The following is a 15,778-nucleotide window of genomic DNA, read 5'->3' as shown; positions in this document are numbered from 1 at the left end:
TAAAGTGAAAGTGAAAGTGACAGTTGCTCAGTCGTGTCCAATTCTGCGACCCCGTGGACTATACAGTCCATGGAATTCTGGAGGCCAGAATACTGGAGTGGGTAGCCATTCCCTTCTCCAGGCGATCTTCCCAACCCAGGGATCAAACCCAGGTATCCCACATTGCAGGTGGATTCTTTACCAGTTGGGCCACAAGGAAAGCCCTCAATATCTAAAGGGCTCCTACAAATTGGTACTAGGAAAGACCAAAAATCCTATTTATTTTTTAAAATTGAAGAAATAATATATCACAGTAAAAAAATGAAAATGGTTCTTAAATAAAAGCAAATTATAATTTCAAAAAATAAAAATTGTCCAGTGCTATTTTTTTAAAAAATCTTAAAAAAAAAAACCAAAAATCTATCAGTTTGACCTAAGAACTCAAGAGATCCTGTGAGAAGCGATTTTTAAAAACATTACTCCTAAAGTAAAATTTAAACCAAAGATTTTCTTTCATCAGACAATATCATAAAATATTTGTTTAATCTTTGATCAAAGTCAGAAACAAAATCTGTATTTGTCCCCAAATTCCCTTCTCAAAAATCTCAGCTGTCAACTGAGTATCTTAGTATAGTTTATTGGTAAAATATTTTTTTTCTTACAAGCGCCCTACATGGCTAACTTGTGAGATGTAACATCTTTATACTGGTGGCCACGTTTTATCCGACCAAACGCAGCACAGTTACAGACTGCTCTCCGGCCCCCCACCCTCTCACCCCACCGGCCCGCTGCCATCCCCGCTCCCTCTAGCTCCCTCTCTAAACGTGAACCCAGTGACGTCACTTCCTGGCTGAAACCATTCGGGAGCCCGCGCCGCCCAGCAGCCATCCTTCCCCAGCCGCTTCTTCCGGTTTATAAACAGGAAGCTGGGCTCTTCACTGAGCTCTCAGAGGCCAGCGTCGCCATGTGCATGTGCATCTCTAACTGTTCTGTCCCAGAGACTCTTGCGGGGCTTGGATCTCCACAGAACACCCTTCGAGAAAGCCTGGACGACAGGACAAGCTGCAGGCTCCGATCAAGGGAAACGTTCCTCACCCCCTTCCTGGTCTTCCAGTCCCACTGCCTTCCTGCGCTCAACCTTGCTGCCTCCTCTCCAGTTCTCGCAGGCCACTGGCCTCTGCGCCAGGACCCTTCCTGTGTGCCTACAAACTCCTGTTCACCCTGCAAAACTCAGCTCAGGTGCTGCCACCTTTGCAAAACCTCCCTTCACCACCTTCTCTCACCAGGGAGGCTACATGTTCCTCCCTTTGTGATCCAGTAACCCTTCACACACATCTTTATTACATCACAGTGCCAACCTGTTTACCTCCCTCACAAGGCTCCAGGCAATTCAGCCTTGAATCTTTCATTCCACTTCCTGATCAGCATCTGATGCCTGCGAGGCTCCCTGAAATCGGGTCGACTCCACGAATGACACACAAAATGTAAAGTCTACCACGCCACATTACTGAAGAAACGCTGCACATGCTCTAAGTAAGATACATCCAATCCGTGCAGCAAACAAGCATCTTCAGTCGGTTCTTCTAGAAATTACAAAGTTCCATCTCACAAGAAATAAAACAGTTCTTTCTGCTCACTGACCCAGACAAATTTTTAAACGTCGGGGGTCTTTTAAACACTAACAGAACTGGCTTGGAATCTGTATAATTTGGAATAAAACAGGTAAATCCTGAATCTAGTACAAACAAGTCCAGAACTTGAAAGGCCTTAAGCTATACCAGTTTCACCAGAAGAATTAGAATAGATTTTTATTTTTATTTACACATTTATTTTACAGTTCTAATGGTAAATCTGGAGTAGGAAATGGCAAACCACTGGAATATTCTTGCCTGGGAAATCCCACGGACAGAGGAATCTGGAGGGCTACAGTCCACAGGGTCACAGAGCTGGACACAACTGAGCACGAATCCACACATGCTAAGTATTTTCCCATGTGATTTCACAGTCTGCTTTTTCAGATCTAACAATTTATTTTCCCAAACCACAGTTTATAAATCGAAATTTCAAGGCAGCGAAAAATTTTTTAAAAATCATCTTCTCTTTCAGTGTTGGAACTACAGCTCACTAATGACCAGGAGAGGGTTCTGCTTCTCTCGGTTCTTTAGCCCTTTCAGCCTCATCCCATACCCACACACCCACTACCTTGTCCATGGTTTGTTCTCCATGCTCTGAGCAAGTGAAGGTTTACACAAGCATGTGCTTCGGGAAGCCGGGCCTCTGGCCAGAACCAGTCTCGCGTGCTCACACCCACCACAGGCACACACTGGCATCCACAGAGGCACGGCTTGTGCTGCTCTGCTCACAAAGCAGATTTCTTTAGGAACCTGTTGTCAGAATGAAAGATGGTGTGACACTCTGGGGATGCTTTCTGAATTACCAAGACTTGTGAATAAGTTCAACATGATGGGAGAAGCAGAGCAGAGGTAGAATGGCAAAGTTGTCAGTCTGAACTTTAATTTTTAAAAGTTAAGAACTCCCAGATAACTGATCCAAAAGTCACTACACATTATTTCAGTTTTTAATTCTATTTTAAAGTCTTTACTAAACACTATCTTTCCTAATCTTAGCAAAATCCATTTCCTCTAATCTCCACTACTCAGTCAAAGCTAACTTCATTACAATCATGAGATTTAAAAGCTTTTGAGATAAATTAGGCTGGCATTGACCTGGATGGTACATACTTCCTAAATCATTTTCTAAAATTAGCACTGAAAAGGCATCAGGTTGCTACCATTATTATAGCAAGGTTTCCCCAGATTAAAAGAAATGGAAGTATCTTTAACACAAGTAACATGTGCATTCACTTGACGCATTTTTAAAAGTATCTTTGAAATCACAATTATCTTACAATTGGACAGCATGTCACAATCTAAGGGGCAGTGCTATTTTTTTCTTTCTTAATAGTATGTATAGAGATGAAACCCAATAGGGTTAAGGGTTAAGAAGACAAAGGAAAAAAAGAAGTTACTGTTTATTCTTTCTAAAAGATTAATATATTGGAAATAAAAGGTCTGGTTAACCACAGTTAGAGAGACACACAGATTTACACTGTGCGCTGCAACAACTAGAGCGCGCGAGGATAAGATGCCTCCCATGCCTCTTCTCACGCCGTCCCCTCTGCCCAGACAAGCCACGCTGGCAGACCCTGCCGGCCCTGGCCCTCCTCTGACATCCACAACCGTCCACCTCCTCTGGGGAGCATTACCTGACAGTGTCTCCCCATCCTGACCTGGTGAGAGTCAGAGCCTTCTCTTTTGCTCTCCTATAACAGACCGTGGCTATTTCTGGCACGACATTCTTGCACTAAATTATCAATGGTTTTCATGATTATATCCTCTACTGAAACAGTGTTTGTGACTCACAGGGGTGAGCTGTGACCCCATTACCTGTTATTAAAATTATCCAAGTGTGTCCCAAGTTCTACATATTTTTACTTTTTAAAAAGTTGTTTAAAAACCCCGAACAGCCATAGGACGCTGCGGGCAGCACTTGTGTTCTCTAACTCAGGGCCTGAGTGAACTATATTAATATGTGGTACTCGGTAAGTGAAAGATGGAGGCAGTCTAGCAGGCAGCTACCAGCATAACCATATTGAATCCCTTAAGAGGGCACCTTATCCTCACTCTCAAGAACATCTGAGCCACATAAAGAAAGTCACTAGGAATCAACCACTGACGTAAGGAATTGCCTTGGTGGAGCCTTTAAGACTTCTGCTCACCTAAGCGGCCTGTCTGAAGCAGCCTCCCCAACTCACTGCAGCCTCTCACCATTTTGTTCTGTTCGTGTTCACCATCACCTTACCACACCTATGGAAGCCGTGTATTTATTTGTTTATCCTCTGTCTCCTTTCATTAGAACTTAAGCTCCTGGAAGAGCAGGGATTTAGTTAGTCCACTGCTGTATCACTCCTGCCTACAGTAGAGCCTGGCACTCAATAAACTCCCCTAAGTATATAAAATAATTATTTTTAAAGTAGGTTGCGTCATAAAGGGTAGGTGTCTGCCTTCTTATACTACCTTCAAGGTCTCAAATAGGAAAAAAAGATCAATACTATACCCCTCTAGTCGCTGAGTTACTCCACATTAGAAGAAGGAAAAGAACCTTTTTAAAATGCTAGGGTAAAAGTCAGAAGCCTGTACACACATATGTGATATTTGGCAGATTCCACTTAAACCTAGACATCACAGACATCCCTTGGTAAAGCCTTCACGCTTTCCACAAGGTGGCACTGCAGGGTGCCAGGGGGTGAGTTCAACCTCTCCCCACACACACACACTCTCGCAAATTTTGGGGGAAAGAATTAACTCCAAAGAAGAACAAACAGTTTAGTAAGATCATATTAAGTTCAATTTCCATGACTACAGCTTGTATTATTTTGGCAAAGAACTAGAACTAGCCTTTGAAGAACAATGGAAAATTTTTTCTAAATAAGTGAGAAACACTGAACACTCTTGAGAGGACAGATATAAATATTTAAATATTTATATATTTAAACATTTAAATATTTAGATTTAAATATTTGAGTTGCATCTACTCATAAGAAAAACCTAATACAGTTAAGTGACCTTTAAATTAGATCCTCAAAAACCGTATCAATTATGTTTAGTTCAAGTCACTGTTTTTGTTTGTTTTAATAATTTAGTGTTTTAAAAATATATATTCCATCATATGAAAACTTCCTCTCAATAGCTTGAACTGGTGAAATCTTGTTATACACTATTCCTGGGAATACAAAATATACATCTTGGCTTCCCTTCACCTAACTTATTTACTCCCTCCAGTATTTAGAAGCATATGTATTTGGGGGAAACCTGTCTAAAACCTTGTAGAAATGCAAAACTCATGAAGCTTTTCATAAAGACTAGGTATGCCATTAAGTCCATAGCATGTGTAGAGGTGAAGCAGCTGAGAAAATTTAATCTAGTCTCCAAAACTTGAAGAATCCTTGAATAGGAAAAGGGCAGTATCAACTCTTGACACCCCTACTCATCAATGTTGGGAATCACTGCCCAGAATGTCCGCTGCTTTACTGACTGGTTCACGTGAACATTATGGAAACAGAACAAACACTGATGTTCAACCACAGGTTGTGACTTACTAATGTGCTGTATAATCAGTTAGTGTCCTCGGGGCCAGTTTTGTTTTTAATGGAGCAGAACAATATAAAACAGTATTATAATACAACACTGCAAATCAACTATACTTCAGTATAAAACAAAAACTAAAAAAAAAAAAACCAAACACACATACACACACAAATTATTAAGAAAATGAAAAGACCAGCCTGGGAGAAAATATTTATAAAACACATAACTGATAAAGAACTTGTATCCTAAATATACATAACTGAAAACTCAGTAATAAGAAAACAAAGAACCCAATCAAAAAGTGGATAAAAGATCTAAACACCTCATCAAAGAGAGCACCACCCACCTAACAGAAAGTCCCAAATCCAGAACACTGAGGATACCAAATGGTGGTGAAGAAGCGGAGCACGGGGACTTGCTGGTGGAAACGTGAGACAGACAGCCATTCTGGGAGACAGTCTCACGGTTTCCTACAAAACTAAACGTACTCTTACTGTGGGATCTAACAATTAAAGATTCTTGGTATTGATCCAAATGAGTTGAAAACTTGTATCTAGACAAAAACCTACACATGAATGTTTATAGGAGCTTTATTCATAACTGTCAAGGCTTGGAAGTCACCAAGCTATCCTTCAGTAGGTGAATGAATGGATAAACTGTGGTGCATCCAAAGGACACCAAGCGGTGATAAAAACAGCCATCAAGTCACAAAAAGACACAGGAAACACACACACATGGCTAAGTGAAAGAAAGCAGTCTGAGGAGGCTACATACTGTATGACTCCAACTAAACGATATTCTGAAAAATAAAAAACTGTGGAGATAGTAGAAAAAAAAAAAAATCAGTGGTTGCCAGGAGTTGAGGGCGGAAGGAAGGATGAGTAAATGAAGCGCTAAGAATTTTTTAGAGCAGTGAAACTGCGCAGTATGATACTATACTGGAAGATAAAAGACTCTCGACATTTGTCAAAACCCACAGAATTGTAGAACAGACATAGTGAACCCTCATGGAAACTATGGTCTTTAGTTAATAATATATGAACATTAGTTCATTAACAAATGCACCCCCCTAAACCAAGATGTTAGTAATAGGGAAAACTGGGCCTCAATTTTTCTGGAAACCTGAAACTGTTCTAGAAAACAGAGTCTATTAATTTAAAATAAAAAAAAATAAGAGTGCACTACACATGATAAAGGTTAAGTGCTATCTCCCGAAATACTGACTATCTGTATTCATGTAGAGAGACATAAGAGTGTGTTTAAGTCTGGGGCATCCTGTAAAAGGTGTTTCTTAGTGTGGGTCATGGTCCATGAAGTTTGGAAGATACTGCTTTCAGGGTCTCGTGAAACCCACCAGGATCAAATAAGCTACCACCACCTGGGGGAGGGTGCTCCCATCAACGCTTACCAGTGCCTATTCCTAGGCACTGCCATCTGCACTTCACACATCCTCAATTCTCACACCAACTCCACGAGACAAATACCATCTTTCATTTTACAGATCAGGGAAAGGAAACTTGGAGAGGTTAAATAACTTGTCCAAGGTCACCAAGCTAATGAATGCCAGACCAGGATTTAACCCTGATCTGACTGACTTCAAAGCTGTGGTCTGAATCACTACTCTAAACCACTCCAAAAGAAAAAAGAAAAACAGCAAAATTTTAACAAATACCTTTGTACTTAGAATATACTTGCCATTACTAAATAAATTCTCAATTAACCAAGTTTTATCTAGTGTCTACAGTTGAAACTATATGAAATGCACAAGTTAATCATACAAGGGAACCAGAATAAAGACTCATGCATTTTTTTCGAATTATTCAACTATAAAGATGATCTCCTAATAGATGTTCTAATTACACTTTACTGACCTGACAGAATTTTAAATTAGGTATATTAACAATTCTCAGAATAAGGCTTCCTTTTTCTACATATTTCTTGGTAAAATTCAAGAAAATATATTCCTATATGTATTTTTGAAAAACACTGATCTAATCCTAGGTATATACTCTAGAGAAGTATGTCTACACAAAAACTTGAACAAAAAAATTATAGCATAACTATAGTTACAGTCATAACAGCAAAAAAGTGGAAACAGTCAAAACCCATGAATGGACAAACAAATGTTGTGTATCTGTCTATACAATGGAATATTACTTGACCATAAAAATGAATGAAGAGAATGCTACATTTCTTATAATGGATAAACCTTAGAAACATGATGCTAAGTGAAAGAAGCCAGATACAAAAGGTCACACACTGTATGACTCCACTTACACATGATGTCCAGAGTAGGCAAGTCCACACAGAAAGCAGATGAGTGGCTGCCAGGGGATCAGAGGAAAGAGGAATAGGAAGTGACTGCTAATGGGTACCAGGGTTCTTCCTGGGGTGATGAAAACATTCTAAACTTACCTAGTGGTGATGGTTACATCACCTGTGGACATATTAAAACCTGTGGATATATGAAAACCACTAAACTGCATACTTCAAAGGCATGAATGTGATAGTATGTGAATTATACATCAATAAACTTATTTTAAAAATATCTAGCTATACCAATTATTCAACCTATTCAATCAGTATTATTTCCAATGGAAATAACTTCAAATAAATATTATATCATTTCTTTGTATTTATTTTTCTTTTCTCTAGTAATAAAGATTTATAATTAGACAAATCCTGTTTTTTCGTGTCTGCTAATACCAAAAGTCAAGTACTAATCCTTTTGCCAGCAGGAAATAAAACTCAAAACAGGAATAATTAGTAAAGCAATGTCTCTGAAGAGCACTTTAATATAATCATGTGTATAGACAATACTACCTATCTGAACAAAATCAGAACACAACTTACAAAGAAAAGTAGTCCAATAGCCCTCCTATCTTTTTACAAATGACTCTATTTTGTCCTTCAGGTTTGAGCCAGCTCTTAAAAAGCATGATGCTACTTTGAATTTGCTTATAATGCTCTGAGTTACCATTCTCAAAATGTTTCTCCTCTTCAGAAAACTAAGCAAAACTCAAGGGTAGAAAACAAAAGTCTCAGTGCCTGGAGATTATCTATGCCATTTACAAAGAAAAAAGTACTTCAAAAGATGTCTCTTGGGCTTCATGGAATCTAAATTCAGACACTAATGACATGAGCCATGATAAGACGTCCTAATGAAACAAGACAGACCACTGCTGGTACAGCAGAGTGATACGGTGGATAGGGTCTCACCTGATTAGGTGAGGTCCACTGAAGGAAAAGTCTGATGTTAGGCTGTTCAAAGTTAGTTGCTCAATAACAACTGTAACCAGGACCTGGAAATCACTATAAAGGGTAAACTAAACACTAAGTTACTAACTTCCACACAAAACCCATTATTTTTTTAAAGACTTGCCTAAGTTTTGTCGTTAACTTAAAAAAATCAAGATCTCAGGGTTTTTAAATAAGTTTTCATAATAAATACCTTGTCTATATTTTATGCCTACAAAAACTGCTTGTTGGAAGTAGGACGCATATGGAGCTACAGCGTTTTTTTTAATTCTGCTAGTACTGACATATCTTAGGTGCTTAAAATGAGAATTGAAGTTTATAACAAGATACTTAACTTCAAAGGACTTTTACAATTTATTAATAGTAAAAACGGCTATTATTTCAGTGTTTACTATGTTTGCAGACAGGCTCTTTATTTACCCATATCATATCACTGAACTCTCCCGACAGTCTATGGGACGAGGTGCTGGAATGATCGTCACTGCAGACAAAGGAAAGGACAGCCCAAGGTCATATGACTAAGAAGTGCCAGAGTGTCTGACCCAAGAGTGTCTGACTCCAAAGCTTAAGTTACTACTTGAAGAGTTTAGGAACAAAGCAGTGAACACCTAAAACAAAAAAAAAAAAAGCACAGAACTATTCAAGTTCTTCTTCCCTGTGAAACTATAAGAAACAATCTCTATTCAAAAGTCATGAGATAGAAACAAACTATTGTTTTTATAATTGAAGAACTCAAATATATAATACACATGTTTCTTTGAAAAACAAAACACTGTAAAGTATGATATGAATACAGAAGAGTAAATTAGTAGAGACTCATTACAGAATCCAAAGATGAACCTATTCCACAGCCTGGATGGCCTCTGGGCAAAAAATCTTATTGCAAAATTCAGACTTAAATTGAAGAAAATGGGGAAAATCACAAGGGCATTCAGGTGTGACCTAAATCAAATCTCTTATGATTATACAGCGGAAGTGACACAAAGGATTAGCTCTGACAGACAGAGTGCCTGAAGAACTATGGACGGAGGTTCCACTGCACAGGAGGCGGTGACCAAAACCACCCCCAAGAAAAAGAAATGCAAAAAGGCCAAATGGCTGTCCGAGGAGTCCTTACAAATAGCTGAGAAAAGAAGAGAAGCAAAAGGCAAAGGAAAAAGGAAAGACATACCCATCTGAATGCAGAGTTCCAAAGAAGAGCAAGGAAAGATAAGAGAGTTTTCCTAAATGACTAATGCAAAGAAATAGAGGAAAACAATAGAATGGGAAGGACCAGAGATCTCTTTAAGAAAAATCAGAGATACCAAAGGAACATTTCATGCAAAGATGGGCACAATAAAGGACAGAAATGGTAAGGACCTAACAGAAGCAGAAGAGATTAAGAAAAGGTGGTAAGAACACATAGAAAAAATGTACAAAAAAGGTCCTAATGACCCGGATAACCATGATGGTATGGTCACTCACCTAGAGCTAGACATCCTGGAGTGTGAAGTCAAGTGGGCCTTAGGAAGCATTATTACAAACAAAGCTAGTGGACGTGATAGAATTCCAGCTGAGCTATTTCAAATCCTAAAAGATGATGCTTTTAAAGTGCTGCACTCAATATGCCAGCAAATTTGGAAAACTCAGCAATGGCCACAGGACTGGAAAAGATCAGTTTTCATTCCAAACCCAAAGAAAAGCAATGCCAAAGAATGTTCAAACTACCGCATAATTGCACTCATTTCACATGCTAGCAAAGTAATGCTCAAAATTCTCCAAGCAAGGCTTTAACAGTACGTGAACCGTGAACTTCCAAATGTTCAGGCTGGATTTAGAAAGGCAGAGGAACCAGAGATCAGACTGTCAACATCCACTGGATCATCGAAAAAGCAAGAGAGATCCAGAAAAACATCTATTTCTGCTTCATTGACTATGCTAAAGCCTTTGACTCTGTGGATCACAACAAACTGTGGAAAATTCTTAAAAGAGATGGGAATACCAGGCCATCTTACCTGGCTCCTGAGAAACACGTACGCAGGTCAAGAAGCAACAGTTGGAGAGCCCTGTATGGAACAACAGACTGGTTCAGGATTGAGAAAGGAGTATGATAAGGTTGTTTATTGTCACCCTGTTTCTTTACCTTATACGCAGAGTATATCATGAGAAATGTGGGGCTGGATGAGTTACAAGCTGGAATCAAGACTGCCGGGAGAAGTATCATCAACCTTAGACATGCGGATGACATCACTCTAATGGCAGAAAGTGAAGAGGAACTAAAGAACCTCTTCATGCAGGTGAAGGAGGAGAGTGAAAAGGCCAGCTTAAAACTAAATATTAAAAAAACTAAGATCATGACATATGGCCCCATCACTTCATGGCAAATAGAAGGGGATGAGGTGGAAGCAGTGACAGATTTTCTCTTCTTGGGCTCTAAAATCACTGTGGATGGTGTGATGGTGACTGCAGCCATGAAATTGAAAAGACAATTGCTTCTTGGCAGGAAAGCTATGACAAACCTAGACAGTGTGCAAAGACATCACTTTGCTGACAAAGGTCCGTATAGTCAAGGCTATGGTCTTTCCAGTAGTCATGCATGGTTCTCAGAGCTGGATCATAAAGCAAGCATAGTGCCAAAGAGTTGATGCTTTTGAACTGTGGTGCTAGAGGAACTCTTGAGAGTCTCTTGGGCAGCAAGGAGATCAAACTAGTCAATCTTAAAGGAAATCACCCTTGAATACCCATTGGAAGTACTGATGCTGAAGCTCCAATACTTAGGCCACCTGATATGAAGAGCAGACTTACTGGAAAAGACCCTGAGAAAGACTGAAGGCAGAAAAAGAAGAGGACAACAGAGGATGAGATGGCTGGATGGCATCACCGATGCAATGGACATGAACCTGGGCAAACTCCAGGAGATGGCACGAGGGGGACAAGGAGGCATGGCGTGCTGCAGTCCATGAGGTCAAGAAGAGTCAGACACGACTTGGCAACTAAACAACAACTAAAAGATCTGTTGGTCTTCAGAGAACCGTTCAACTTCAGCTTCTTAGGCATTAGTGGTTGGGGCACAAACTTGGATTACTGTGATACTGAATGGTCTGCCTTGGACTCAAATTGAGATCATCCTGTTGTCTTTAAGACTGCATGCATGTACTGCATTTCGGACTCATGTTGACTATAAGGGCTACTCCATTCCTTCTAAGGGATTCTTGCCCACAGTAGTAGATAAAATGGTCATCTGAATTAAATTTGCCCATTCCTGTCCATTTTAGTTCACAGATTTCCTAAAATGTTGATGTTCACTCTGACATCTCCTATTTGACCACTTCCAATTTACCTTGATTCATGGGTTCCTATTCAATACTGTTCCTTACAGCATCAGACATTACTCTCACCACCAGACACGCCCACGACTGGGTGTCGTCCCCGCTCTGGCCCAGGCTCCCCACTCTTCCTGTGGCTGTTTCTCTGCTCTTCATCAGCAGCACACTGGGCACTTACTGACCTGGGGGTTCATCTCCCAGTTTCATAGCGATTTGCCTTTTCATACTGCTCCGGTCCCATCACTTAAAGGCAAACAGATGGGAAACAATGGAAAAAGTGACAGACTTTATTTTCTTGTCTCCAAATCACTGCAGACAGTGACTGCAACCATGAAATTAAAAGACCCTTACTCCTTCAAAGAAAAGCTATGACAAACCTAGATAGTGTATTAAAAAGCAGAGACATTTCTTTGCTGACAAAGGTCGATATAGTTAAAACTATGGTTTTTCCAATAGTCATGTAAAGTATGAGAGTTGGACAATAAAAAAGGCTGAGTGCTGCAGAACTGATGCCTTCAAACTGTGGTGCTGGAGAAGATTCCTGAGAGTCCCTTGGACTGCAAGGAGATCAAACCAGTCAATCCTAAAGGAAATCAACCCTGAATATTCATTGGAAGGACTGATGCTGAAGCTGAAGCTCCAATATTTCTGCCACCAAACTCTAAAGAGTGGACTCACTGGAAAAGACCCTGATGCTGGGAAAGATTGAAGGCAGGAGGAGAAAGGGACGACAGAGGATGAGATGGCTGGATGGCATCACTGACTCAATGGACATGAATTTGAGGAAACTCTGGGAGATGGTGATGGACAGGGAAGCCTGGCGTGCTGCCATCCATAGGGTCACAAAGAGTCAGACACAACTGAGCAACTTAACATCAACAATACTGTTCACAGGGTTCTCGAGGCAAGAATGCTGAAGTGGTTTGCCATTCCCTTCTCCAGTACTGTCAGAACTCTCCACTATGACCCATCTGTCTTGGGTGGCCGTGCATGGCATAGCGCACAGTTTCTGAGTTACACAAGGCTGTGATCCATGTGATCATTTTGGTTAGTTTTCTGTGATTGTGGTTTTTGTTTTAGAGGCCATAGGGTTGCAGCTCTTGCTTCTTCTGTGCCCTCTGATGGATAAAAAGCTGATGCAAGCTTCCTGATAGGAGGGACTGGCGATAGGGAAAACTGGGTCTTGCTCTGGTGTGCAGGGCCATGCTCACGTGTGCTTGCATGTGTGCTAAATTACTTCAGCCCTGTCTGACTCCTTGCGACGCTACGGACTGTAGCACCAGGTTCCTCTGTCCATGGGATTCTCCAGATAAGAATACTGGAGTGGGCTGCCATTTCCTTCTAGGGGATTGAACTTGAATCTCTCAGTCTCTTGCATTGGCAGGCGGGTTCTTTACCACTAGAGGGCCATGCTCAGTACATCTTTAATCCAATTTTCTGCTGATGGGTGAGGGCTGTGATCCCTCCCTGTAGTTTGGCCTAAGGCAGCCCTCCCCTGCAGTTCGAAGTCCCTATGGTAGGTAGCATTACAGGCTCTACGGAAGGGCTAATGGCAACCTCCTCAAAGAGGACTTACTCCAGCACGCTGCGCCCCCCAGGACTGCTGCTGCCAGCGCCCCGGCCACAAGGCAGGCCACCGTTGACCCACGCGTCTACAGGAGACTCCCGAACACGCATAGACAAGTCTGGCGCAGCCTCTAAGGGTCACTGCTCCTTTCCCTCAGGTTCCGGTGCGCGCAGGGTTTTGTTTGTGCCCTCCAAGAGTCTCTCTTTCACCCAAGCCTATGTAACCAAATTCTGCTGCTCCATACACTGCTACAGAACAGTTTTCTTCCCTCTCTGCTAGCAAAAAATAGCGACCATTGTTGGCTCAGCACTCAGTGTCTAACAAGGATCCACATTTTAACACAAAAATAAAATAATGTGTTCCCTAAGATAATTCACACCAGTCCTATTAAATGCATACATTTTAAGCTGCAAATTTGAGAGGACAGTACACAGGTGCCTCAATTTTCTTTTCAATAGTCACTAGACTTGTTTGGGGAAAAAGATAAAAAATATTTTTTGGTAGTCTGAGTTAGCCTAAGTGACCATTTGCTTCTTAATCCATTTGTAAAGGCATTCAATGCAATTAAAAGAGATACAGTGAGAATTTAAAATTTAAGCTATCAGAAAGATCAGTCATCAGATCCTGGAGCCAGAAAGGAGCCTTATCTATAATAACCACCCCTCTTTCCCCATTTGCAGATGAGGAAGCAGAAGCCCAGAGAAGGAAATAATTTGTCAAGGTTAATAAATCTTATTAGTAACAAAACCAAGACTGAAATCAGGTCTCTTGATTCTCAGCCAGACAGGCTTCCTCTCCCTCAGCAGTTTATTTAGTTACACTGTTGACTTAATATTGAAGGAGAAGGTCTGGGAACTGTCCAGTAAGAAGTCTGACATACAATATTCTCTCAAATCTAATTTCCTCCCCTTTTTATTTAAATACCTGGCAACAGCTTTGGGCACTGTGAAAACCAGAAAAACCCCAGAACTTTAAAATTTACAGAAATGAACTGAAATTAAATTACAAAAGAGAACCATGAAACAAAATTGACACAGGAATACATTATCAAAATTATAAAGGGTAGCTAATCATAAATCAGCCCTATAATAAAATCTGAAAATGACTCCATGACTATCAACAGGATCCTGAAAAAGCAAGCTTGGTGACCTTATTAGTTAAAAATAAGTAAGTCCAAGGAATTCAACTGGAATATAACTGAGGTGACCATACAATTAAAATCCATATAATTAAAAACATGGCCACTTTGAGTGAAAAAAAAAAAAAAAAAAGCTGACAAAACTGCCAGGACAACAAGCAACAACCCAAGACATTCTCTTGTACACCTGGATGTATGGGCATCAGTATAAGTTACACCTAGGGAGCTACACTGTTTCATCTGCAACAAAACCCTCTGAAGGGAAGAGTTCCAAGATGCAGCAAATATTTTAAAAATCAGGTCTAAAGAGAAAACAGAAACTACAGAAACAGATCTATTTCTTTTTTTAGTGAAGATTCATTCCAACTATCTACTTCACCAACAGATGAAAAGTAAGCCTTATAAGATGACTCATCAATCCTACCTCAAAAAAATTTGTATCCACCCTCATCCAACAGAAACAAGGAAAAGAATTATTTATGCCATGTCAATGAGAGCGGCAGGAGCGTCATCCCCATTCTACGGAAGGATGAGCAGCGTCCAGAGAGGATTATATGGCTCAAGGTCCAAATCTAAACCCAGGGATGACATAGAAAGCCACAACGCCCTTGAGGCTCCCAGGTCTCTTTCAGGATAGCTATCACAGCTTGGCAGGCCACCTTTCTCCTTCCCTTCAAGATGAGGCAGGCACTGTTCTCATCCTCAAAAAAGAGAGAGACGTAGAGACGTCTTCACGTAGGCTTAGCACACTTGACCCCTCAGAGGGTCCTCCTCTTTCAGGACCACAAGGACCCTAGTCCCCAGATCTGGGCCCCAAGGGACAATCAAGGAGCCCCCCACCAAACAACCAAGATCCTACAATCAAGGAATCAACTGATTTTGGAAATTCAAACCACAGAACCTAGCTTCAACCTTCAAGGGTTCTGCCGTCCTCCTCGGCTGCTATGTCCAGCAATAGTGGTAACGGCGCCCATTCAATGACGGACACTCACCACGTGCTAGACCTCACCTGAGCATTCTCCATGCGTATCATTCAGTCCTGCCACATATCCTGGGGAAGAGGTTTTTCTTTTTTCTATTATTCTTATTTTTTAGGTGGCAAATTAACACACATGTAATCTTTAATCTAACAACAGATGTAATAAAAAGATGGCTCCCCCAATGACTCACACTTTTAAACAGCTGGTGTATATCCTTGCACACCTTTCTCTTCACCACAAAACTCTTCTTTTTCCCAGTGAGACCACATTAAATAGAAAATCAGTTTTCCAGCCAACAATTCATTTGAGGCATTTTTCCACAAGAATTTACACAGTTCTGCCTCTTTTTTTAAAAAGGCTATATATTATTTCTCCCTATGGCCACACCAGAACTGACTGAGCAA

The 15,778-nt window shown here is 40.6% G+C and overlaps 1 protein-coding gene across 9 annotated transcripts in view; it reads right to left on the bottom strand.

Annotated features, from left to right (window-relative positions):
- PPP1R13B (protein phosphatase 1 regulatory subunit 13B) overlaps positions 1 to 15,778 on the bottom strand; it is a 69,843-nt gene that overhangs the window by 38,019 nt on the left and 16,046 nt on the right. For 2 of the 9 annotated variants that reach the window (XM_070477737.1, XM_070477738.1), the window contains exon 1: positions 1,075 to 1,191. The exons of 4 other annotated variants lie outside the window; for them this stretch is intronic. Coding sequence is in view for 1 of the 5 variants with exons in the window: in XM_070477731.1 (XP_070333832.1) it covers positions 2,182 to 2,190 (9 nt within the window). In the remaining 4 variants the exon portion in view is untranslated. Of the gene's footprint in view, positions 1 to 641; positions 749 to 1,074; positions 1,192 to 2,181; positions 2,272 to 15,778 lie in introns of those variants that run through there. 3 more of the 9 variants (XM_070477731.1, XM_070477732.1, XM_070477733.1) reach the window with 3 other exon arrangements.

This window comes from Odocoileus virginianus, chromosome 16 (assembly GCF_023699985.2).
Source record: "Odocoileus virginianus isolate 20LAN1187 ecotype Illinois chromosome 16, Ovbor_1.2, whole genome shotgun sequence".
NCBI classification, from domain to species: Eukaryota; Metazoa; Chordata; class Mammalia; order Artiodactyla; family Cervidae; genus Odocoileus; species Odocoileus virginianus.
The sequence above is the reverse complement of the archived record's forward strand: the minus strand, read 5'-3'. Positions and strand labels throughout refer to the sequence as shown.